Genomic DNA, 27191 nt, shown 5'->3' on the forward strand with positions numbered 1-27191 from the left:
TCCTCACATGTGGATCCGCCATTTTAGATGCCCTGGAGCCTGGACCGTACTAAATGGAGCTTAATGAAGCGATTTGAGCGATAGAATCGCAGCGATATTCACATTCGTTGCAAATCAAATTTTTCATGAAATTCGTAACGAATTTGGATTAGTCATATTCGATTTGCTCATCTCTAATGATTGCGTAAAAAGAAAAAAATAAGTCATACAATACCTCCCAACCATCCTGGATAAGGCAGGACATTCCCGCTTTTGGGGTGATGTCACGTTGTCCCAGAACAGCCCCCACATGTCCGGCTTTAACTGTAGATGCCTCCTAATTATTGCTGTTAAGAGGTGTTCCCATTCTGAAGGTGCAGGCGTGATTGAGGGCAGGGTTAGGGGTGTGGTAATGAATGTGGTGTCCCAGTACAGGACTCGGTCCTGTTCCTCTGTCTAAAGTCCCCAGAGCCAGAGTCCCTCCATGCTATCAGGGCTCTCCTGGAGGGCTAACCCCTAGTCGCCTCTTAATACTGTGTTTAATGTATATATTTATATATATTTTATTATAAGTCTATTGATGTACAGGACCTTAGGTCATGTGACTGTTAATAAGATGTGTTATGCTAAGGTTCAAGGACCTTTGGGTCATGTGATATGCCCATAATACTTTAGGTCAGGACTGACAGGTTTGCACCACCAATGAGCTTTGATCCTGCCCCTTCATATATAAGGGGGCTGCAGCCACTTAATCAGTCTCTTTCCCTTTGGATCTCTAGAGAAAGCAGATCTGTATCATCTACTACAATTCAAGCTAGGCCTGAAGCCTATTCCTTCAGCAGCTACAAAACGTGAGTTAATCCAGCTCAAAGCCTACAAATCCTGTGTGACTACTGAACCGAAATTACCCCTAAATTCAGTAGCACAGTGGCTAGCAAAATCCAAGCTCATTCTACTACAAAGTCCCAGCAAACCTGTGAGGAGCCTGTACCACGGTCCTCTTACAAAACACTGTCTGTTATCTGCACTTGCATAAAATCTGCAGTAAAGTTATTCCTGGTTTACTTCAACTCCTGCTGTGGACAATCCTTTATTCCTCCCTATCGTTTGTGGGACGGGTGGCGGTAGGACTAATTACATTGAGGAAGCCCTCACCCTGGCGTCATGACAATTAAGGGTTAATCCTATACCCTAAACATTACCACAGCAACACCCCTGTTCACCCTTAGACCTACAAGCTCACCACATGAGCATTCATTTATTTTACTGCCTCCCCAGCTTAATATAAAAATATTATGATACTGGAATACCCCTTTAAGGTGGTGATACACCTTTAATAGCTGTTGAAAAAAACATTAATGTGGCGGACGGCTATCTCTCCTGATCTGCCCATACACATTATTATTCGGCAGGGCCAGGGGACATTTTTCTTCCCCAATAACATCTGTCTGGAGTGGCCCAACTGTAATCAATCGTCTGATCCTGCCAAAGTCAGCCGACTGTGTAAGTGTATGGGGACCATAAAGGAAAACTGTCAGCTTGCTCCACCCGCACTAACCACTGGTACTGGCTGGTAGTGCTGGGGACTCTGATCAGTATGATGAATACCATGCCCGGATCCGCCGCGCCGTTTGCCCGTTATCTTCTTTCTTCTTGATATGCAAATTAGCTGCTAACTGGCATGGGCGGCGTTACTGCCTTCATCTGGCACTGTGACGTAACCGCCGCCTGACCCGCAGCACTGCCAGGCTTACGAATATTCATGTTCTCCCTCATCCTCTCCTCCCCGCTGATTTCAGGACTCCACTGCGCTGAAGCGGCTTCCGGGTGTAGACAGGAGGCAGGCACATGCGCAGTGGGGTCCTGAAATCAGCGGGGGGGGAGGAGATGATGAGGGAGAACATGAATATTCGTAAGCCTGGCGGTGCTGTGGTCAGGCGGCGGTTACGTCACAGTTCCTGATAAAGGCAGCAACCCCGCCCGTGCCAGTTAGCAGCTAATTTGCAAATCAAGAAGAAAGAAGATAACGGGCGAACGGCGCGGCGGATCCGGGCATGGTGTGCATCAAACTGATCAGCGTCCCCCGCACTACCAGCCAGTACCACTGGTTAGTGTGGGGGGAGCAAGCTGACAGTTTTCCTTTAAGCTATGGCCCCTGACTACAGTACCACCTGTTCTACCCCTGATGGTGACCCTAACATGTGAGTTGTAGTTTTGAAATATGTGGAGGTCCACAATCCTACATCCTTAGGGTTCTAGTTTTGCTGGGCATGCTGGGAGTTGTAGTTTTGAAACATGTGGAGGTCCACAATCCTACATCTTTAGGGTTCTAGTTTTCCAGGGCATGCTGGGAGTTGTAGTTTTGAAACATGTGGAGGTCCACAATCCTACATCCTTAGGGTTCTAGTTTTGCAGGGCATGCTGGGAGTTGTAGTTTTGAAACATGTGGAGGTCCACAATCCTACATCCTTAGGGTTCTAGTTTTGCTGGGGGTCCGGGCACGCTGGGAGTTGTAGTTTTGCTACAGCTTGAGGTCCACAGTTTGGAAACTACTGATCTAGAAGATGGGTATCATCTTTAATCATGTGACACCCTAAACATTTTTGGAAAGTTTTATTACATTTTTATTGATTGTCACGACAAAATCCCAGGCTGCACAGAGGATCAGCTGGTACTGTGGTCTCATCCCGCCTGTGGGCACCTTCACCCTTGGTGGGTCAGATGGCACTGCTCGTATATAAGATCACGTGAGGATGCTGCATGCTCACACTCCGCACGTTCCCGTACATGGCACGATCCAGGGGGCGGGGCCTGACACAGTCATCTGCGGGGGAGAATCCGCGACCACCAGGACTGTAGCCCCGCCCACAACCATCACCCTAACCAATCTCAGCGCCGAATCTCCACACACCCCATACTCGGCCAATGGTCTGCCGTGTCGGTGTTAACCCCTGCAGTCCCGGTTAGGGATGCTGCGCTTTTTTATAAGTAATAATATAAGTTCTCCCGGGCCAGGTATACTGGTTGTATACAGTGTCTGCACTTCCCGGTGTTAGTCATTAGTAGTCGCGGCAGGCGCTGTACAGAAGTGACTCACGCTCACCTCTGAGGAGGATGCTCGGGACGTGTCGGAGGGAGAGCAGGGGTTAATAGGATGACAGTGACGTCAGCGGGGGCTTGGCTGCCGGGCATCAGTGAATGAAGCACTTTGTAAAGAGAGACAGCGAGGAAAAAAGCCGGGTACTACCGAGGAGCACGGAGATACCGCAGCGGTACCGCACCGGAGACACCGAGACATGATCGCTTCCCATCTACTAGCATACTTCTTCACCGAGCTCAACCATGACCAAGTACAGAAGGTGAGGACTCACCATGTATCTAATCCCATCTATCTGATGTATCCAATCGATTCATCTGATGGATCTCATTTCATCTAATCTAGTCTATAAAACTGATGTATCTAATCTTATTTAATACATTCTGATGGATCTAATTGGATCTAATCCAGTCCTTCAATATGATGTATCTTATTTTGTCTAATCCAGTCTATCAATCTGATTCAGTATCTAATAAAGTTTTTGTGTCTGATTTGTCTAATGTTATCTAATCCAGTCTATATCACTCTGATGTATCTAATCCAGTCTATATCACTCTGATGTATCTAATCCAGTCTATATCACTCTGATGTATCTAATCCAGTCTATATCACTCTGATGTATCTAATCCAGTCTATATCACTCTGATGTATCTAATCCAGTCTATATCACTCTGATGTATCTAATCCAGTCTATATCACTCTGATGTATCTAATCCAGTCTATATCACTCTGATGTATCTAATCCAGTCTATATCACTCTGATGTATCTAATCCAGTCTATATCACTCTGATGTATCTAATCCAGTCTATATCACTCTGATGTATCTAATCCAGTCTATATCACTCTGATGTATCTAATGTCAGGCATGGGCTGTAATACTAGATTACAATGATACTAGAGTGCACTGCATGGAGGTATAAAGGTACAATGAGGCTATTAGAATGTGGCATAAGGGATAAAGTATAGTAGAGTGCAGTGTAAAGAGGTACAGTAAGTATTAAGGATAGTAGAGTGCGGTGTAAGGAGGTACAGTATAAAGGATAGTAGAGTGCGGTGTAAGGAGATACAGTATAATGGATAATAGAGTGCGGTGTAAGGAGGTACAGTATAAAGGATAATAGAGTGCGGTGTAAGGAGGTACAGTATAAAGGATAATAGAGTGCGGTGTAAGGAGATACAGTATAATGGATAATAGAGTGCGGTGTAAGGAGGTACAGTATAAAGGATAATAGAGTGCGGTGTAAGGAGATACAGTATAATGGATAATAGAGTGCGGTGTAAGGAGGTACAGTATAAAGGATAATAGAGTGCGGTGTAAGGAGATACAGTATAATGGATAATAGAGTGCGGTGTAAGGAGGTACAGTATAAAGGATAGTAGAGTGCGGTGTAAGGAGGTACAGTATAATGGATAATAGAGTGCGGTGTAAGGAGGTACAGTATAAAGGATAATAGAGTGCGGTGTAAGGAGATACAGTATAATGGATAATAGAGTGCGGTGTAAGGAGGTACAGTATAAAGGATAGTAGAGTGCGGTGTAAGGAGGTACAGTATAAAGGATAGTAGAGTGCGGTGTAAGGAGATACAGTATAATGGATAATAGAGTGCGGTGTAAGGAGGTACAGTATAAAGGATAATAGAGTGCGGTGTAAGGAGATACAGTATTAAGGATAGTAGAGTGTGGTGTAAGGAGATACAGTATTAAGGATAGTAGAGTGCGGTGTAAGGAGGTACAGTATAAAGGATAGTAGAGTGCGGTGTAAGGAGGTACAGTATTAAGGATAGTAGAGTGTGGTGTAAGGAGATACAGTATAAAGGATAGTAGAGTGTGGTGTAAGGAGATACAGTATAAAGGATAATAGAGTGCGGTGTAAGGAGGTACAGTATAAAGGATAATAGAGTGCGGTGTAAGGAGGTACAGTATTAAGGATAGTAGAGTGTGGTGTAAGGAGATACAGTATAAAGGATAGTAGAGTGCGGTGTAAGGAGATACAGTATAATGGATAATAGAGTGCGGTGTAAGGAGGTACAGTATAAAGGATAATAGAGTGCGGTGTAAGGAGGTACAGTATAATGGATAATAGAGTGCGGTGTAAGGAGGTACAGTATAATGGATAGTAGAGTGCGGTGTAAGGAGATACAGTATAAAGGATAGTAAAGTGTGGTATATGGAGGTACAGTATAAAGGATAGTAAAGTGTGGTATATGGAGGCACAGTATAAAGGATAATAGAGTGCGGCTGTGTATGGAAGTACAATATAGAGGATACTAGAGTGCGTTGTAGGACGGTACAGTATAAAGGATGTTATAGTGATGTGTATGTAGGTATAGTATTGTTTATGTAGGTATAGTATAAAGGATGTTACAGTGCGGTGTATGTAGGTATAGTATATGTATAGTAATGTTTAGGTATAGTATATGTATAGTGATGTTTATGTAGGTATAGTATAAAGGATGTTACAGTGTGGTGTATGTAGGTATAGTATATGTATAGTGATGTTTAGGTATAGTATAATGTTACAGTGCAGTGTATGTAGATATAGTATATGTATAGTAATGTTTAGGTATAGTATAATGTTACAGTGCAGTGTATGTAGATATAGTATATGTATAGTGATGTTTAGGTATAGTATAATGTTACAGTGCAGTGTATGTAGATATAGTATATGTATAGTAATGTTTAGGTATAGTATAATGTTACAGTGCAGTGTATGTAGGTATACTATATGTATAGTAATGTTTAGGTATAGTATAATGTTACAGTGCAGTGTATGTAGGTATAGTATATGTATAGTAATGTTTAGGTATAGTATAATGTTACAGTGCAGTGTATGTAGGTATAGTATATGTATAGTGATGTTTAGGTATAGTATAATGTTACAGTGCAGTGTATGTAGATATAGTATATGTATAGTGATGTTTAGGTATAGTATAATGTTACAGTGCAGTGTATGTAGGTATAGTATATGTATAGTGATGTTTAGGTATAGTATAATGTTACAGTGCGGTGTATGTAGGTATAGTATATGTATAGTAATGTTTAGGTATAGTATAATGTTACAGTGCAGTGTATGTAGATATAGTATATGTATAGTGATGTTTAGGTATAGTATAATGTTACAGTGCAGTGTATGTAGGTATAGTATATGTATAGTGATGTTTAGGTATAGTATAATGTTACAGTGCAGTGTATGTAGATATAGTATATGTATAGTGATGTTTAGGTATAGTATAATGTTACAGTGCGGTGTATGTAGGTATAGTATATGTATAGTGATGTTTAGGTATAGTATAATGTTACAGTGCAGTGTATGTAGATATAGTATATGTATAGTGATGTTTAGGTATAGTATAATGTTACAGTGCAGTGTATGTAGGTATAGTATATGTATAGTGATGTTTAGGTATAGTATAATGTTACAGTGCAGTGTATGTAGGTATAGTATATGTATAGTGATGTTTAGGTATAGTATAATGTTACAGTGCAGTGTATGTAGGTATAGTATATGTATAGTAATGTTTAGGTATAGTATAATGTTACAGTGCAGTGTATGTAGGTATAGTATATGTATAGTGATGTTTAGGTATAGTATAATGTTACAGTGCAGTGTATGTAGGTATAGTATATGTATAGTGATGTTTAGGTATAGTATAATGTTACAGTGCAGTGTATGTAGGTATAGTATATGTATAGTAATGTTTAGGTATAGTATAATGTTACAGTGCGGTGTATGTAGATATAGTATATGTATAGTGATGCTTAGGTATAGTATAATGTTACAGTGCGATGTATGGAGGTATAGTATATGTATAGTGATGTTTATGTAGGTATAGTATAAAGGATGTTACAGTGCAGTGTATGTAGGTATAGTATATGTATAGTAATGTTTAGGTATAGTATAATGTTACAGTGCGGTGTATGTAGATATAGTATATGTATAGTGATGCTTAGGTATAGTATAATGTTACAGTGCGATGTATGGAGGTATAGTATATGTATAGTGATGTTTATGTAGGTATAGTATAAAGGATGTTACAGTGCAGTGTATGTAGGTATAGTATATGTATAGTAATGTTTAGGTATAGTATATGTATAGTGATGTTTATGTAGGTATAGTATAAAGGATGTTACAGTGCGGTGTATGTAGGTATAGTATATGTATAGTAATGTTTAGGTATAGTATAATGTTACAGTGCAGTGTATGTAGGTATAGTATATGTATAGTGATGTTTAGGTATAGTATAATGTTGCAGTGCAGTGTATGTAGGTATACTATATGTATAGTAATGTTTAGGTATAGTATAATGTTACAGTGCGGTGTATGGCGGTACAGTATGTTATGATACTAGAGTGAAAGAACACTATAATTGTACATTAGAATGTGCATCTTGTGTTTAGGGTTCATATATTGGCGCGTGCCTAAGAGCAGATAGATCCTATATTACCCCATTATTGGCAGTATAACAGTAAACTGTGCGGTGTAAGCCGCATGTATATAGTGTGTACAGTGTAGGTGTGTGTATATATTTCAGCATTGCTCCCCAATCTGTGGTATTGCGGCTTTTGCAAAAATACAAGGCTGCCGGGGCACGACAGGAGTTGTAGTTTTGCAGCAGCCGGCGAACCACATGTTGGAGAACCCTGTATTACGGTGTGCGGTATATCTTCTATATTACGTTCCCGGCAGTGACCGTACTGCAGAGCCCACCCTCCTGGGAGACAGGTGGCAGGTCAGGGGGCATGGAGGCAGCCAGTCTATGACTCTGTGGTCAGTCATTGTGAGCTTCCAGGACTCAGTAGTGTGTACACGTCCCTACATTCTCCTCCTTTGGGGTAGCCTGCCCACGTGATGGTGCGGAGCATAGATAACGCAGAGTGGGATTTCCCCGGTCACTACCTCATAACACCGCGTTTCATCATCACTAAAGATTTTACTACACGATGTGAAAATAATAATTCCGCCTCAGACAGGAAGTTGGTTCAGTTGCCTGGAAATTGCTCTTTATCAGCTTTAACTCTTTCCTTCCTTTTGAGTAAAACAAATTTAACCTAAAATTTCCGGTCCGATACAGTCACGCTGTGGGGTTTGACGTTTACTGAGCCAACCCCCTACAGCCATTTCTGCACCATTTACCCCCCAATTCTGCACCATTTTTCTAGCTCAGTGTTTTCCAATCAGGGTGCCTCTGGCTGTTGCAAAACTACAACTCCCAGCATGCCCGGACAGCTGAAGGCTGTCCGAGCATCCTGGGAGCTGTAGTTTTGCCAGAGCTGGATACCTATAAGCCAGTTTATTATGTGACCTTAGTAGCTGGAACCATAGACGTCAATAGAAAAATGGCCGCAGTAGATCTTAAAGTACGTGAATGTAATTATTTTCCTATTAGTGTTCTAATCTTCTCCTCTGCCCCCAAATCATTGTCTGGAGAATAGTAGGTTTTCCTCTGAGTACATTGATCGTGTACAGTAATATATTGGTTGCTATGGCGTTTCTTGGAATTCCCTCAGTACACTACCTGGCCAGAAGATGACCTTTCAGGGAACGCCGCATTCACAAGGTCACCAATGCAGTCAGTGAACATCTATGGAAATCTGGGTGTAGATGTGTGAGGATTTATATGGTGGCAAGGATAGAGTTAAAGTGCTCCATCTTTGTCTCTGTGGCCAACGCTATATGGAATTAACTTGTATGTACCACTCTAAGGGTACAGTCACACGTTTAGGTTTTTTGGTGCACTTATTGAACACAAAGCCAGGAATGGATCTTTTCTTTATACTGTACAGATCTTCTAGTTAGGATTTTTTCCTGGCTCTTTGTTCAATAAGTAGCAGAGTACCCTGCGTTGTCTGGTCTTTCAACCTAAACATTGTGGGAGATGGAATGCTAAAATTACGCTCTGGTCCTCATATCCCAACCCCAAATGACATCCCCATATCCCGACCCCATATACCTTCGTCATATACCATCTTCATATCCAGACCTCATATACCTTTATCATATACCGTCGTCATATCCCGACCCCATATACCTTAATCATATACCATCGTTATATCCCTACCTCATATACCTTCATCATATACCGTCGTCATATCCCGACCCCATATACCTCCGTCATATACCGTCATCATATCCAGACCCCATATACCTCCGTCATATACCGTCATCATATCCCGACCTTATATACCATCGTCATATCCAGACCTCCTATACCTTCATCATATACCGTCGTCATATCCCGACCCCATATACCTTTGTCATATACCATCTTCATATCCAGACCTCACATACCTTCATCATATACCATCGTTATATCCCTACCTCATATACTATCGTCATATGCCAACCTCATATACCTTCATCATATACCATTGTCATATCCCAACCTCATATATCTTCATCATATAATGTCGTCATATCCAGACCCCATATACCGTCTTCATATACCATCGTCATATCCCAACCTCATATACCGTCGTCATATCCCAACCTCACATACCTTCATCATATACCGTCGTCATATCCCGACCCCATATACCTTCATCATATACCGTCGTCATATCCAGACTTCATATACCTTTGTCATATACCATCTTCATATCCAGACCTCATATACCTTCATCATATACCATCGTTATATCCCTACCTCATATACCTTCATCATATACCATCGTTATATCCCTACCTCATATACCTTAATCATATACTATCGTCATATCCCAACCTCATATACCTTCATCATATACCGTCGTCATATCCAGACTTCATATACCTTTGTCATATACTATCGTCATATCCCAACCTCATATACCTTCATCATATACCGTCGTCATATCCCGACCCCATATACCTTCATCATATACCGTCGTCATATCCAGACTTCATATACCTTCGTCATATACCATCTTCATATCCAGACCTCATATACCTTCATCATATACCATCGTTATATCCCTACCTCATATACCTTCATCATATACCGTCGTCATATCCCAACCTCATATACCGTCGTCATATCCCGACCTCATATACTTTCGTCATATACTGTTGTCATATCCAGACCTTATATACCTTCATCATATACCATCTTCATATCCAGACCTCATATACCTTCATCATATCCAGACCTTCTATACCTTCGTCATATACCGTCGTCATATCCCGACCTTATATACCATCGTCATATCCAGACCGCTTATACCTTCATCATATACTGTTGTCATATCCAGACCTTATATACCGTCGTCATATCCAGAACCCATATACCTCCATCATATACCGTCATCATATCCAGACCCCATATACCTCCGTCATATACCGTCATCATATCCAGACCTCATATACCATCGTCATATCCAGACCTCATATACCGTCATCATATCCAGACCCCATATACCTTCGTCATATACCGTCATCATATCCAGACCTCATATACCGTCATCATATCCAGACCCCATATACCTTCGTCATATACCGTCATCATATCCAGACCTCATATACCTTTGTCATATACCATTGTCATATTCCGACCTCATATACCTTCATCATATACCGTCGTCATAGCCCGACCTCATATTTGCACCCCTTGGGGGAGATTTATCAAAACCTGTGTAGAGGAAGAGCAGTGCAGTTGCCCATAGCAACCAGTCAGATGGCTTCTTTCATTTTTGAAGAGGCCTGATAAAAATGAAAGAAGCGATCTGATTGGTTGCTATGGGTAACTGCACCACTCCTCCTCTACACAGGTTTGGATAAATCTCTCCACATATGCCCACCTCGTATCCCGACCCCTTATCTTGACCCATATGCCGTCCCAATATCCCTTCCTCATATCCTGACCCCATATGCCGACTGCATATCCCAACCCCATATTTGTCCTCAGACTTGCATTAGGGGGTGGCTAATGGTTGATTTATATTTTTAGTTGACATATAAGTAACGTGTGTCCCAAGTTTCATCAAAATAACTCCAGCCATTTGAAAGTGATGCTGGAACATACATACATTTAAAAATAAATAAATAAAAAATACATTTACAGTGAGAGAGATGGAAATAAAAACCTACATGTGTACATGAAGCCTAAAGCAGTGGTCTCCAAAATGTGGACCTCCAGATGTTGCCCTTGGCTGTCCAGGCATGCTGGGAGTTGTAGTTTTTCAACATCTGGAGGTCGACAGTTTGAAGACCACCGCCCTAAGGCATTCATTAAGAATAATTTCCATAGGAATCCAGCCAATACTGGTTAACACACCAGCGACATGTATATGGGATTTTTACCGTTCAGCTCGCAGTCCGCTTCCTGATTGGATAAAAATGAGGTCGCTATTACTGTAGCATAAGGCCGGATCTAATATACGGTCAGTCTCTTGTCATTAAACTGATATCCTCCTTAATGGGATGTAAAAGTTAAGCGCCCCCTACAGGGATATTTTGTGAAAGGTCACACACATGGATCACTTCTTCCTAGTATTATTTTACCAGTTACACCAGTAAAGCAATAAAAAGCCCTTCACATCTGTGCCTAAGATGTATATGCCAGTGTTTCCCAAGCAGGGTGCCTCCAGCAGCTGCAAAACTACAACTCCCAGCATTAGCTTATAGACCTGGTGTCATCGTATGTGACAGCCTCTGCTCTAACACCAGTCCTAAGAATCTACACCAGTGTTTCCCAAGCAGGGTGCCTCCAGCTGTTGCAAAACTACAACTCCCAGCATGCCCGGACAGCCAACAGCTGTCCGGGCATGCTGATAGTTGTAGTTTTGCAACAGCTGGAGGCCCCCTGCTTGGGAAACACTGCCCTACAGCTGTCCAGGAATGCTGGGAATTGTAGTTTTGCAACAGCTAGAGGGACCCTGGTTGGGGAAATACTATCCGTTGGCTGTCCGACATGCTGGGAGTTGTAGTTTTGCAACAGCTGGAGGCACCCTGCTTGGGAAACACTGCCCTACGGCTGTCCGGGAATGCTGGGAGTTGTAGTTTTGCAACAGCTGGAGGGACCCTGGTTGGGAAACACTGCCCTGCGGCTGTCCGGGAATGCTGGGAGTTGTAGTTTTGCAACAGCTGGAGGGACCCTATTTTTGCAACAGCTGGAGGCACCCTGGTTGGGAAACACTGCCCTACGGCTGTCCGGGCATGCTGGGAGTTGTAGTTTTGCAACATCTGGAGGCACCTTGGTTGGGAAACACTGATATATGCTTTAGTATCCATTTGTATATTTAGGATCCTTATATAGTAATTTTGGGATGATTAATTTAATATGTATAAAGGGTAATATGGAGAACTTGCAAATGATCTACTATATCCAACCAGACACCCAATGTAGTAAAAAGAGATTTTACCATGTAAGTTTAATTTAAAATATAGGACTAGGGATTTCTGTAACATAAGATGTTCCTGTGATTATTATTTTTAAAGGGTTAAACAATTATTGCATACTTCTTCAGACTTCATGTGTATAAGGGTATCCTTCACTAGGAGCATTACGTTTAAAGGGATTATCCAGGAATAAAAAAAGAGAGCTAATTTCTTCTAAAAGTAGCACCATGCCTGTCTTCAGGTTGTGTGTGGTATTACAACTTGGCTCCGTTCATTCCAAAGGAACTGAACTGTAATAGCGCACACAACCTGAGGACAGGTTCGGTGCTGTTTGTGGAACAAATCTGCTCTGTTTTTCTTGTACTGGATAACCCATTTAGGGAGGAACACACAATCCGACTGCTGGAGGTAGTTTTAGGTCATCCGTGTGTCCTTTTAATGTCACTGAGCAATACATCTTTACATTCTAAGTGGGTCATTAAAGGGGTATCCCAGGAAAAACATTTAGTTTTATATCAACTGGCTCCAGAAAGTTAAACAGATTTGTAAATGACTAAAAAAAATCTTAATCCTTCCAGTAGTTATCAGCTGCTGAAGTTGCGTTGTTCTTTTCTGTTGCTCTCTGTTGATACCTCTGCTTGTCTCAGGAACTATCCAGAGTTGGAGCAAACCCCTATAACAAACCTCTAAGGTTATGTTCACACTACGGATTGTGAACGGAATCTCCGCTTGCAGAATTCCGCGAGCGGAGATTCCATTCTGAAGTACTTCGGCGATAGTACCGCGCGGCACTGCGCCGTCACCATTGACTGCTATGCAGTGTTCGCGGACTTCTGCGCAAAGAATGAACATGTTCTTTCTTTGCGCAGAACAATTTCAGCGGCGGAATTGTCTGCCGCTGAGATTCCGCAGGGTGAACGGGTCTCACGGAAACCCATTTACACTGATGTTTATGTTCTCAGTGCGTAATTCCGTTTGCCGGGTAATTACGTAGTGTGAACATACCCTCAGGCTTCGGACAGTTCCTGAGACAAGCAGAGGTGTCAGCAGAGAGCACTGTTGTCTGACAGAAAAGAACAACTCAACTTCAGCAGCTGATAACTGGTGGAAGGATTAAGATTTTTTTAATAGGAGTAATTTACAAATCTGTTTTAACTTTCTTGAGCCAGTTGAGTTATGTGTGTATATATATATATATATATATATATATATATATATATATATATATATATATATATACAGCAACAGAAGAATACAGCAGCACACTGCCAGCACAAGGATATAGGTGCAACATGAATATGCAGTTAAAACATGGAGAGCTATACAGCTATGGTGTAATAGATGCAAATGTGAAACTATGAGATAGTGAGGCACTTAGCTCGCAAATTTGTCTCCGCCGGCGGTCAAATAGCTTGGACCGTCCCACCGCGATAAGGTAGCCTCCTGGGACGGACCCTACTCTGTGAATATGCCTCTGTGTGAACAGTTCAGTAAGCATGGCAGGATCTGGAACATCCAAGCCACCTTATATACACACCTGATAGAGGTGGGTGGGGTGCAAGGCCAACATGGAGGTAGCCACTCCCCCGTATGTGCAATACAGACAAAGAATAAGTCAGCCAGCACTTTAGTTGATACCAAACTATTATATGGACCTGGCCTACAGGTGCACGCTACTAGGCTAGATATACAGCAACAGAAGAATACAGCAGCACACTGCCAGCACAAGGATATAGGTGCAACATGAATATGCAGTTAAAACATGGAGAGCTATACAGCTATGGTGTAATAGATGCAAATGTGAAACTATGAGATAGTGAGGCACTTAGCTCGCAAATTTGTCTCCGCCGGCGGTCAAATAGCTTGGACCGTCCCACCGCGATAAGGTAGCCTCCTGGGACGGACCCTACTCTGTGAATATGCCTCTGTGTGAACAGTTCAGTAAGCATGGCAGGATCTGGAACATCCAAGCCACCTTATATACACACCTGATAGAGGTGGGTGGGGTGCAAGGCCAACATGGAGGTAGCCACTCCCCCGTATGTGCAATACAGACAAAGAATAAGTCAGCCAGCACTTTAGTTGATACCAAACTATTATATGGACCTGGCCTACAGGTGCACGCTACTAGGCTAGATATACAGCAACAGAAGAATACAGCAGCACACTGCCAGCACAAGGATATAGGTGCAACATGAATATGCAGTTAAAACATGGAGAGCTATACAGCTATGGTGTAATAGATGCAAATGTGAAACTATGAGATAGTGAGGCACTTAGCTCGCAAATTTGTCTCCGCCGGCGGTCAAATAGCTTGGACCGTCCCACCGCGATAAGGTAGCCTCCTGGGACGGACCCTACTCTGTGAATATGCCTCTGTGTGAACAGTTCAGTAAGCATGGCAGGATCTGGAACATCCAAGCCACCTTATATACACACCTGATAGAGGTGGGTGGGGTGCAAGGCCAACATGGAGGTAGCCACTCCCCCGTATGTGCAATACAGACAAAGAATAAGTCAGCCAGCACTTTAGTTGATACCAAACTATTATATGGACCTGGCCTACAGGTGCACGCTACTAGGCTAGATATACAGCAACAGAAGAATACAGCAGCACACTGCCAGCACAAGGATATAGGTGCAACATGAATATGCAGTTAAAACATGGAGAGCTATACAGCTATGGTGTAATAGATGCAAATGTGAAACTATGAGATAGTGAGGCACTTAGCTCGCAAATTTGTCTCCGCCGGCGGTCAAATAGCTTGGACCGTCCCACCGCGATAAGGTAGCCTCCTGGGACGGACCCTACTCTGTGAATATGCCTCTGTGTGAACAGTTCAGTAAGCATGGCAGGATCTGGAACATCCAAGCCACCTTATATACACACCTGATAGAGGTGGGTGGGGTGCAAGGCCAACATGGAGGTAGCCACTCCCCCGTATGTGCAATACAGACAAAGAATAAGTCAGCCAGCACTTTAGTTGATACCAAACTATTATATGGACCTGGCCTACAGGTGCACGCTACTAGGCTAGATATACAGCAACAGAAGAATACAGCAGCACACTGCCAGCACAAGGATATAGGTGCAACATGAATATGCAGTTAAAACATGGAGAGCTATACAGCTATGGTGTAATAGATGCAAATGTGAAACTATGAGATAGTGAGGCACTTAGCTCGCAAATTTGTCTCCGCCGGCGGTCAAATAGCTTGGACCGTCCCACCGCGATAAGGTAGCCTCCTGGGACGGACCCTACTCTGTGAATATGCCTCTGTGTGAACAGTTCAGTAAGCATGGCAGGATCTGGAACATCCAAGCCACCTTATATACACACCTGATAGAGGTGGGTGGGGTGCAAGGCCAACATGGAGGTAGCCACTCCCCCGTATGTGCAATACAGACAAAGAATAAGTCAGCCAGCACTTTAGTTGATACCAAACTATTATATGGACCTGGCCTACAGGTGCACGCTACTAGGCTAGATATACAGCAACAGAAGAATACAGCAGCACACTGCCAGCACAAGGATATAGGTGCAACATGAATATGCAGTTAAAACATGGAGCGCTATACAGCTATGGTGTAATAGATGCAAATGTGAAACTATGAGATAGTGAGGCACTTAGCTCGCAAATTTGTCTCCGCCGGCGGTCAAATAGCTTGGACCGTCCCACCGCGATAAGGTAGCCTCCTGGGACGGACCCTACTCTGTGAATATGCCTCTGTGTGAACAGTTCAGTAAGCATGGCAGGATCTGGAACATCCAAGCCACCTTATATACACACCTGATAGAGGTGGGTGGGGTGCAAGGCCAACATGGAGGTAGCCACTCCCCCGTATGTGCAATACAGACAAAGAATAAGTCAGCCAGCACTTTAGTTGATACCAAACTATTATATGGACCTGGCCTACAGGTGCACGCTACTAGGCTAGATATACAGCAACAGAAGAATACAGCAGCACACTGCCAGCACAAGGATATAGGTGCAACATGAATATGCAGTTAAAACATGGAGAGCTATACAGCTATGGTGTAATAGATGCAAATGTGAAACTATGAGATAGTGAGGCACTTAGCTCGCAAATTTGTCTCCGCCGGCGGTCAAATAGCTTGGACCGTCCCACCGCGATAAGGTAGCCTCCTGGGACGGACCCTACTCTGTGAATATGCCTCTGTGTGAACAGTTCAGTAAGCATGGCAGGATCTGGAACATCCAAGCCACCTTATATACACACCTGATAGAGGTGGGTGGGGTGCAAGGCCAACATGGAGGTAGCCACTCCCCCGTATGTGCAATACAGACAAAGAATAAGTCAGCCAGCACTTTAGTTGATACCAAACTATTATATGGACCTGGCCTACAGGTGCACGCTACTAGGCTAGATATACAGCAACAGAAGAATACAGCAGCACACTGCCAGCACAAGGATATAGGTGCAACATGAATATGCAGTTAAAACATGGAGAGCTATACAGCTATGGTGTAATAGATGCAAATGTGAAACTATGAGATAGTGAGGCACTTAGCTCGCAAATTTGTCTCCGCCGGCGGTCAAATAGCTTGGACCGTCCCACCGCGATAAGGTAGCCTCCTGGGACGGACCCTACTCTGTGAATATGCCTCTGTGTGAACAGTTCAGTAAGCATACTGTTCACACTGTTCACACAGAGGCATATTCACAGAGTAGGGTCCGTCCCAGGAGGCTACCTTATCGCGGTGGGACGGTCCAAGCTATTTGACCGCCGGCGGAGACAAATTTGCGAGCTAAGTGCCTCACTATCTCATAGTTTCACATTTGCATCTATTACACCATAGCTGTATAGCTCTCCATGTTTTAACTGCATATTCATGTTGCACCTATATCCTTGTGCTGGCAGTGTGCTGCTGTATTCTTCTGTTGCTGTATATCTAGCCTAGTAGCGTGCACCTGTAGGCCAGGTCCATATAATAGTTTGGTATCAACTAAAGTGCTGGCTGACTTATTCTTTGTCTGTATTGCACATACGGGGGAGTGGCTACCTCCATGTTGGCCTTGCACCCCACCCACCTCTATCAGGTGTGTATATAAGGTGGCTTGGATGTTCCAGATCCTGCCATGCTTACTGAACTGTTCACACAGAGGCATATTCACAGAGTAGGGTCCGTCCCAGGAGGCTACCTTATCGCGGTGGGACGGTCCAAGCTATTTGACCGCCGGCGGAGACAAATTTGCGAGCTAAGTGCCTCACTATCTCATAGTTTCACATTTGCATCTATTACACCATAGCTGTATAGCTCTCCATGTTTTAACTGCATATTCATGTTGCACCTATATCCTTGTGCTGGCAGTGTGCTGCTGTATTCTTCTGTTGCTGTATATCTAGCCTAGTAGCGTGCACCTGTAGGCCAGGTCCATATAATAGTTTGGTATCAACTAAAGTGCTGGCTGACTTATTCTTTGTCTGTATTGCACATACGGGGGAGTGGCTACCTCCATGTTGGCCTTGCACCCCACCCACCTCTATCAGGTGTGTATATAAGGTGGCTTGGATGTTCCAGATCCTGCCATGCTTACTGAACTGTTCACACAGAGGCATATTCACAGAGTAGGGTCCGTCCCAGGAGGCTACCTTATCGCGGTGGGACGGTCCAAGCTATTTGACCGCCGGCGGAGACAAATTTGCGAGCTAAGTGCCTCACTATCTCATAGTTTCACATTTGCATCTATTACACCATAGCTGTATAGCTCTCCATGTTTTAACTGCATATTCATGTTGCACCTATATCCTTGTGCTGGCAGTGTGCTGCTGTATTCTTCTGTTGCTGTATATCTAGCCTAGTAGCGTGCACCTGTAGGCCAGGTCCATATAATAGTTTGGTATCAACTAAAGTGCTGGCTGACTTATTCTTTGTCTGTATTGCACATACGGGGGAGTGGCTACCTCCATGTTGGCCTTGCACCCCACCCACCTCTATCAGGTGTGTATATAAGGTGGCTTGGATGTTCCAGATCCTGCCATGCTTACTGAACTGTTCACACAGAGGCATATTCACAGAGTAGGGTCCGTCCCAGGAGGCTACCTTATCGCGGTGGGACGGTCCAAGCTATTTGACCGCCGGCGGAGACAAATTTGCGAGCTAAGTGCCTCACTATCTCATAGTTTCACATTTGCATCTATTACACCATAGCTGTATAGCTCTCCATGTTTTAACTGCATATTCATGTTGCACCTATATCCTTGTGCTGGCAGTGTGCTGCTGTATTCTTCTGTTGCTGTATATCTAGCCTAGTAGCGTGCACCTGTAGGCCAGGTCCATATAATAGTTTGGTATCAACTAAAGTGCTGGCTGACTTATTCTTTGTCTGTATTGCACATACGGGGGAGTGGCTACCTCCATGTTGGCCTTGCACCCCACCCACCTCTATCAGGTGTGTATATAAGGTGGCTTGGATGTTCCAGATCCTGCCATGCTTACTGAACTGTTCACACAGAGGCATATTCACAGAGTAGGGTCCGTCCCAGGAGGCTACCTTATCGCGGTGGGACGGTCCAAGCTATTTGACCGCCGGCGGAGACAAATTTGCGAGCTAAGTGCCTCACTATCTCATAGTTTCACATTTGCATCTATTACACCATAGCTGTATAGCTCTCCATGTTTTAACTGCATATTCATGTTGCACCTATATCCTTGTGCTGGCAGTGTGCTGCTGTATTCTTCTGTTGCTGTATATCTAGCCTAGTAGCGTGCACCTGTAGGCCAGGTCCATATAATAGTTTGGTATCAACTAAAGTGCTGGCTGACTTATTCTTTGTCTGTATTGCACATACGGGGGAGTGGCTACCTCCATGTTGGCCTTGCACCCCACCCACCTCTATCAGGTGTGTATATAAGGTGGCTTGGATGTTCCAGATCCTGCCATGCTTACTGAACTGTTCACACAGAGGCATATTCACAGAGTAGGGTCCGTCCCAGGAGGCTACCTTATCGCGGTGGGACGGTCCAAGCTATTTGACCGCCGGCGGAGACAAATTTGCGAGCTAAGTGCCTCACTATCTCATAGTTTCACATTTGCATCTATTACACCATAGCTGTATAGCTCTCCATGTTTTAACTGCATATTCATGTTGCACCTATATCCTTGTGCTGGCAGTGTGCTGCTGTATTCTTCTGTTGCTGTATATCTAGCCTAGTAGCGTGCACCTGTAGGCCAGGTCCATATAATAGTTTGGTATCAACTAAAGTGCTGGCTGACTTATTCTTTGTCTATATATATATATATATATATAATTTTTTTTTTTCCTGGAATACCCCTTTAAAGTTCTGTTGAGTTTTGGTGTGTTCTGTTGTGTTGCTTTGTGTTGTGTTTGTATTGCTTTCTAGGAATTCCTCAGAATTGCGCTCGCCGCTCAGTTTTGGAGATAATGCACATATATGTAGACAGGAATGCACTGAAAAACGTCTGCAAGGAATTCTTCACGCTGAAATAAAAATAGCAAAAGCTATTTTTAGAGATGGAGGCTTGTGTAACCAGTCGGTGTCCTCCATCGGGAAAAATTAATAAAATAATAATTTTTAAAAATTGCATAAGCATTTGGTATTCTCATTGGGAACAATATAGCAATACACAGTGCTACTCTTGTGTATCCAACCTCCATGAAATATCGGTGCCAGGTTCCCCGACCTGGTGTCATCGTATGTGACAGCCTCTGCTCTTACACCAGTCCTAAGAATCTAGACCAGTGTTTCCCAATCAGGGTGCCTCCGGCTGTTGCAAAACTGGAGTTTTGCAACAGCTGGAGGCACCCCAGTTGGGACACATTGGTCTAGAAATTGTCACTAATAGAAGACAAAATATCGAACTAATGCAGTGGTTCTTAAAGGGGTACTCCGCCCCTAGACATCTTATCCCCTATCCAAAGCATAGGGGATAAGATGTCAGATTGCCGGGGTCCCCGCTGCTGCAGCACCCCGCTATCATTACTGCGCAGAGCGAGATCGCTCTGCACGTAATGATGGGCAATACAGGGGCCGGAGCATCGTTACGTCATGGCTCCGCCCCCTCATGACGTCACGGCCCGCCCCCGTCAATTCAAGTCTATGGGAGGGGGCGTGGCGGTCATCACGCCCCCTGCCATAGACTTGCATTAAGGGGACGGGCCGTGATGTCATGAGGGGCGGAGCCGTGACGTAACGATGCTCCGGCCCCTGTATTGCCCGTCATTACGCGCAGAGCGAACTCGCTCTGTGCAGTAATGATGGCGGGGTGCCGCAGCGGCGATCCCCGGGGTCCCCAGCAGCGGGGAGCGCAGCGATCTGACATCTTATCCCCAATCCTTTGGATAGGGGATAAGATGCCAGGGGTGGAGTACCCCTTTAACCTTGTTGGAGGTACTGAACCCCACCAGTTTCATATGCGCATTCACCGAACCCTTCTTAATTGGAAAAATAAAATATGATTTTTTCAAATTCAAAACATAGGAGGTATATATTTAAGTGTATATTTATACATAGGTGCACAAAATGAACAAAACCATTAAGAACAAATAACAAAACCATTAAGAACAATACCATGAAAACATGATTTTCACACAAACATAATGAATATTTACTTCAAATCAGTGTGACTTCTGCTGTTGTCTTTCAGAGACCAGTTCAGAAATGCGCAGCTTTACCTTGGCAAGTGCCACTCTCATGTCATTTTTGCAACAATGGCAGTGTTCCCCCCCACATTAGGCAGGCAGTGCCCCCCCCCCCACATTAGGCAGGCAGTGCCCCCCCCCCACATTAGGCAGGCAGTGTCCCCCCCCCCACATTAGGCAGGCAGTGTCCCCCCCCCCCACATTAGGCAGGCAGTGTCCCCCCCCCCCACATTAGGCAGGCAGTGTTCTCCCCCACATTAGGCAGGCAGTGTTCTCCCCCACATTAGGCAGGCAGTGTTCTCCCCCACATTAGGCAGACAGTGTTCTCCCCCAGATTAGGCAGGCAGTGTCCCCCCCCCCCCACATTAGGCAGGCAGTGTTCCCCCCCCCACTTTAGGCAGGCAGTGTTCCCCCACATTATGTAGGCCAGTGGTCTTCAACCTGTCCGGGCATGCTGGGAGTTGTAGTTTTGCAACATCTGGAGGTCCACAGGTTGAAGACCACTGATGTAGGCAGTGTTCCTCCACAGACATACAGCCTCCAGCCATAAACAGTGTATGGCTGGATGCCTGTGTACTGCCCACTTCAGTGCTCCGACCACCGCTCCGGCTATAGCAGTAGCACACATCTTCCTCCTTCTCTATCCTCCGGTCCTCTGCGCCTTCATTTCCATGGGCGCAAGCACGGGACGTCAGTGATGTCCCGGCGGCCCTGCGTTTTTAAACTTAACGCGGGGCCACAGGGAGTTAATAGTGATGGGGAGAATTGCCCCGTTGCTACAGGACGGGCAAAGACCGGCTCTGCTCGGGGCCCCAAGCAATTGCTTGGTTTGCCTGTCCTGTTGCGACCTCCACCGCCGAACCCCCGGGACTGACTCACCGAACCAATGGGGTTAAGAACCACTGAACTAATGTATACTAGTAATGCAGCTGAGAGATGTAACTGAAGGGAAATCTAGTTATGTGCAAGAAGATGAGTCATAAGAAATCCTTCTATAAGAAGTCAGAGTTCAGAGATGAGACATCACTAAAGACTACGTGCAGGATGTCATATCCGATATAAAATAGGTGCTCAGACCCCTACCGAACGCTAGAGCGAGCCGGGGCAAGGGTGCACTGAGCGGACCACATGACTGAGACAAACTTACAATGTATGTCTATGGGATTGTCTTGGTCCCCGACACAGAGGGAAGGGTGATGCTTCTTTCCTAACTTGTCCTAGAAAACCTATATAGATGCACCAAACTGACACAATATTATGAGTAAATATAAATCTTTATTATAATCAGATAAGATAAAACATGATAAAAAATGATAAAAAATCACTAACTTGTCCTAGCAAAATTTTGAGGTCTAAACACTCAGACCCCGACCAATCAAAACTTTTGACATGTGAAAAGTTTTTTTTGAAGACACACTTTAAATAATTCTTTCTGTTCTGATCTATCTATCTCATATCTATCTATCTGTCTCATATCTATCTATCTGTCTCATATCTATCTGTCTCATATCTATCTGTCTCACATCTATCTGTCTCACATCTATCTGTCTCACATCTATCTGTCTCATATCTATCTACAGGGGTCAAGTCCTAGGAAAAAAAAGTGTGGGAACTCACCCACCCAACTTTCCACTTAAAGGGGCACTCCGCCCCTAGACATCTTATCCCCTATCCAAAGGATAGGGGATAAGATGTCTGATTGTGGTGGTGCCGCCGCTGGGGACCCCCGTGTTTTCCCTGCGGCACCTGGCATTCGTTTAGAGCGTTGGGTGCAGAGCCAGAGGCTTGTGATGTCACAGTTACAGCCCCTCAATGCAAGTCTATAGGAGGGGGCATGACGACCATCACACCTACTCCCATAGACTTGCATTGAGGGGGCATGGCTGTGACATCACAAGCGTCTGCCCCCCTTCGCCAGTCATTCGGCACGGAGCGAAGTTCACTCCATGCACACTGGATGTCTGGGGTGCCGCAGCCAAGATCGCTGGTGTCCCCAGCAGCGAAACCTCCGGGATAAGATGTCTAGTGGTAGAGTACCCCTTTAAGGGCTGGTCCTGCAGGACTCCGGCTAATGGGAACTGCGTTCCTGCTGTGGAAAAAGTGCAGAAACTCCGTCCCTATGAGTTCCTGCAGGACTTGAGCCCTGTCTGTCTATCTATCTCACATCTATCTATCTATCTCTTATCTCTCTCATATCTATCTATTTCATATCTATCTATCTATCTATCTGTCTATCTCACATCTTTCTATCTCACATCTATCTATCTCTTATCTCTCACATATCTATCTATTTCATATCTATCTATCTGTCTATCTCATATGTATCTATCTATCTCACATCTATCTATTTCATATGTATCTATCTATCTCACATCTATCTATCTATTTCATATGTATCTATCTATCTCACATCTATCTCTTATCTCGCTCATATCTATCTGTCTATCTCAAATGTATCTATCTATTTATCTATCTATCTCATATCTGTATCTATCTATCATATATATATATATATATATATATATATATATATATATATATATATATTTAATAGCATTAAACAGTGTAAATCTATACACTATAAAGTAGAATGGGTGCAGTATTAGTGCATATAGTTATTAATGTGACACACCTACAGGAGTCTTATTCTGAGAAAACCCCTCTGTATTTTGGAGAAGTTCTGCCTCCCACCCTCACATACATGGGGCTGAAACCAGACCCCCTCTCTGTAGGAAGGTGACTCACTTGGCAGTGCTCTCCAGGCATTGCTAAATCCACGCTGCCGCCAGAGACATGATGAGAGCGGAGCATGTGATGTGGAGGCAGTGCCCCGACATCATTTGTTTAAAGAGCCAACCGGTTCTGGAAGGTGTGGCGGACACTTACACAACCTATCATTTCCTATTGCATTCCCATGAAGGAAGTCATGTCTCTGCACTTTATAAAGACTTATCTCACATTCACAAATGATTTTTGCATCTGTCGGGGGTCATACGAACTATCCTTAAAAATCATATAGAATTCTATATCTAGACCAGTGGTCTCCAAACTGTGGACCTTCAGCTCTTGCAAAACCCCAGCTCCTAACATGCTGGGAGTTGTAGGTTTGCAACATCTGGAGGTCCACGGTTTGAAGACCACTGATTTAGACAAGTCGTATCTAACACTTGCACCCGATGACCGAGTGGGGTCCCCATAGACTGCGTTGTCTGCGGAATTGGCAGAATTTTTAGAGCGGCTTTTCCGGGTGGAAAGTCCGCCACAAAAACTCCCCAGTGTGCAGCGGAATCCCATTGCCAGCAAAACAGAATTCCGCTCGGAAATTCCATAGTGTGAACCCGGCCTTGCACTGTCTCTGTTTTTATCCGTTTAATTAAACATACATTTTTTTTGCACATGCTCAGTCGCTTAGGAATAACCTAGAAAGATCGAGAAACATAAAAATTTAAAACATTTTTGAAAATAAAACAAACAAAAACATGTGAAAATGTACTACTATACATCTGAGATATATGATTTATAGAAACATCTGATTTAATTTATCAACATGTAATTTTATATGATTTAGATTGTTTTAACAATACCTGGATGGAGGCAAAAATTGTGGAGTGAGTGAGGCCTCACCTGAGAATTACTCCTCTTGGATGCCACATATGGCTTATAATTATTATTATTTTTTTCTTGCTTAACTTTATAAGAAGTTGTGGCAGGTTTTACTTTCCTATAAAGCACAGAAAATATATACCACCCCTACATATACCATGTACTGGGCCCATAGAGGTCCACGGATGCTGGTGGATATGCAGAGCTTAGATTCTGTTCACACTGATGGTTTTCTCTACATCATTTTATTCTGTCTATAGAGAAGAGTTTCTATTGAATACCCGGATGATTTCCATGCGTAGATCCTTTCAGTTTGCATCGGTTTTGCATGAAGTGAAGCAATGTCTCCCTCCCAGCTCCTGCTTTAAAGATTGTAGTAATAACTACCAGCGACGGGCGATTATTTTTAAGAAATTACTTACTAAGAAACAGTTGTATAGAAATCCTAATGAACTTTATTATATTCCTTGAACTAGTATAGCACCTTAAAGGGGTACTCCGCCCCTAGACATCTTAGGGGATAAGATGTCTGATCGCGATCTGATGTAATCTCAACTGCGGCACCCCAGACATCCGGTACACGGAGAAAACTTCACTCTGTGCCGGATGACTGGCGATGCGAGTGGAGGCTCGTGACGTCTCAGCTGCGCCCCCTCAATGCAAGGCTATAGACTTCTATAGACTTACATTGAGGGGGCGTGGCTGTGACTTCATGAGCCTCCAGCGCTGCACCCGACGCTCTAAACAAAGGCTGGGTGCAGCAGGGAGATCGTGGGGGTTCCCAGCAGCAGGACGCCCATGATCAGACATCTTATCCCCTATCCTTTGGATAGGGAATAAGATGTCTTGGGGCGGAGTACCCCTTGTAACAGTAGAAGAAGTGATGGCACGTCCCTGTAGTGTAGCAGAAGGTGTGCTTTATATCACTGCTGGCTTTAAAATATTGTTCAAGGTTAGAAAAATGTTCTTTTTTCCATGGGCTGTATGTGGTTTTGCAATTAAAAGGGGTCAAAATAAACAACCTGTGTATGGATGTCAAAAAGCATAATAAAACAACTTACTAATACAATGTTATTAACCATGTACAAAGATCGTCCACAGATCTGTCTGGCTTGTAGTTGTAACATCATGTCACACTCTCTGAAAGCAGAGCTCAAGTCCCTGCTCCCCTCCCCCCCTCCCCTTCTTTCTGTTCTGAACAAGACCAGTGATGTGAAAGGGGGAAGCTTATATTACTGCTTATTAGATTTTATGACAATAGGAAGCCTTTCTCAGTCACGGTCATTTCAGTCAGAACAGGCTCACTGCTGTCTGGGAAATGTTTCTTGCTGTCTTAAAATCGAATGAGCAATATTAAGAGCCCAATGGTCTCATCTTGAGCAGACAGAAGGGTAGGGGGGTACTGGGGCGGGAGCTCTATCGGAGAGAATAATGTAATGTTGCGGCTACAATGGAGAGAGCTCAGCTGATATAGAGAGATCTGCACACTATGGCTAATACCATTATATAAGTAAGCTGCTTTATTATACTTTTTGACACCATACCCAGGTTGGTCCTTTTTCCGGACACCCCCTTTTAACCCACAAAAAGAACCGAGCTACGATTTCATACACAGCCCAGGCCAGGACTGGTGCTTTTTAGGCTGGAAGAAAAGTCTCTTTTCTAGATTCGAATGAACATTTCAACATTCTAGGAGCCAGGTATATTTTTTATTACCCATAGTCCATACAATAGGAATCGGCATGGTGATCAGTGAAAAAAAAAAAAATCAGTCCAGGTGTATTGGTGGTTATCCAAGGTGAGAGAGAGTGGGTTTGGAATTTACAATCTGCACATGGCCTTATGTTGAAATGTATCACTAACCCAAGTGATACCTATTCCAGTCCAGTTCAGTGACATCTTGTAGGGCCGGCTGGACGATAAAGTCATTAACAAAACCCATAGTCAGATCCTGATCTCAAGATCATACAAGACAGCCTGAGCTGCTGATGTCATTGAGGAGTCTCTTATCAGTCTTGAGATTGTCTTGTACTAAGGTTACCTCTTTATTATTTGAGGATTAAAAAGACTTAGGAGTTTTGGCTCTGCGACATCCTGGAGAAGTCGGAAACTGTGACTAGTTATTATAGGGAGTGTTCTGATATTATACTGTGTAATTACAGTCTTATTGGAGTCATTATAGTGTTCTGAATAGAAACAAATCTATCCAGCTCACCCTTGCACTTGCACTTGGACTGGACTAGGACTCGTCCACGTAGCATATGAAAGAAAAGGAATGTCCAGCGCCAATTCATGGAAAAGGAACTTCTTTATTCAGTTGCCATGGGAAACAACAGGGACTCAAGTAACGTGACGCGTTTCGGCCCTTTGGGCCGAAACGCGTCACGTTACTTGAGTCCCTGTTGTTTCCCATGGCAACTGAATGAATAAAGAAGTTCCTTTTCCACGAGTAGGCACTGGACATTCCTTTTCTTTCATTTTATAGTGTTCTGAACCACTTCTGTATGTCAGTGTATAAAGCCTAACACATAGGCCCTCATTAACTATTCTAAACCCGACTTGTTTTGT

At 43.8% G+C, this 27191-nt stretch overlaps 1 protein-coding gene across 4 annotated transcripts in view; it reads left to right on the forward strand.

Moving 5' to 3' along the window:
* The first annotated feature begins 705 nt into the window (after positions 1-705).
* Positions 706-27191, forward strand: part of LOC130368136 (hexokinase-2) — a 72303-nt gene continuing 45817 nt past the window's right edge. Inside the window, exon 1 of one of the 4 annotated variants that reach the window (XM_056571482.1) lies at positions 706-830. Coding sequence is in view for 1 of the 4 variants with exons in the window: in XM_056571480.1 (XP_056427455.1) it covers positions 3276-3338 (63 nt within the window). In the remaining 3 variants the exon portion in view is untranslated. Of the gene's footprint in view, positions 831-2795; positions 3339-8416; positions 8436-10758; positions 10821-27191 lie in introns of those variants that run through there. The other 3 variants (XM_056571480.1, XM_056571481.1, XM_056571483.1) reach the window with 3 other exon arrangements.

Source organism: Hyla sarda, chromosome 4 (assembly GCF_029499605.1).
Source record: "Hyla sarda isolate aHylSar1 chromosome 4, aHylSar1.hap1, whole genome shotgun sequence".
NCBI lineage: Eukaryota > Metazoa > Chordata > Amphibia > Anura > Hylidae > Hyla > Hyla sarda.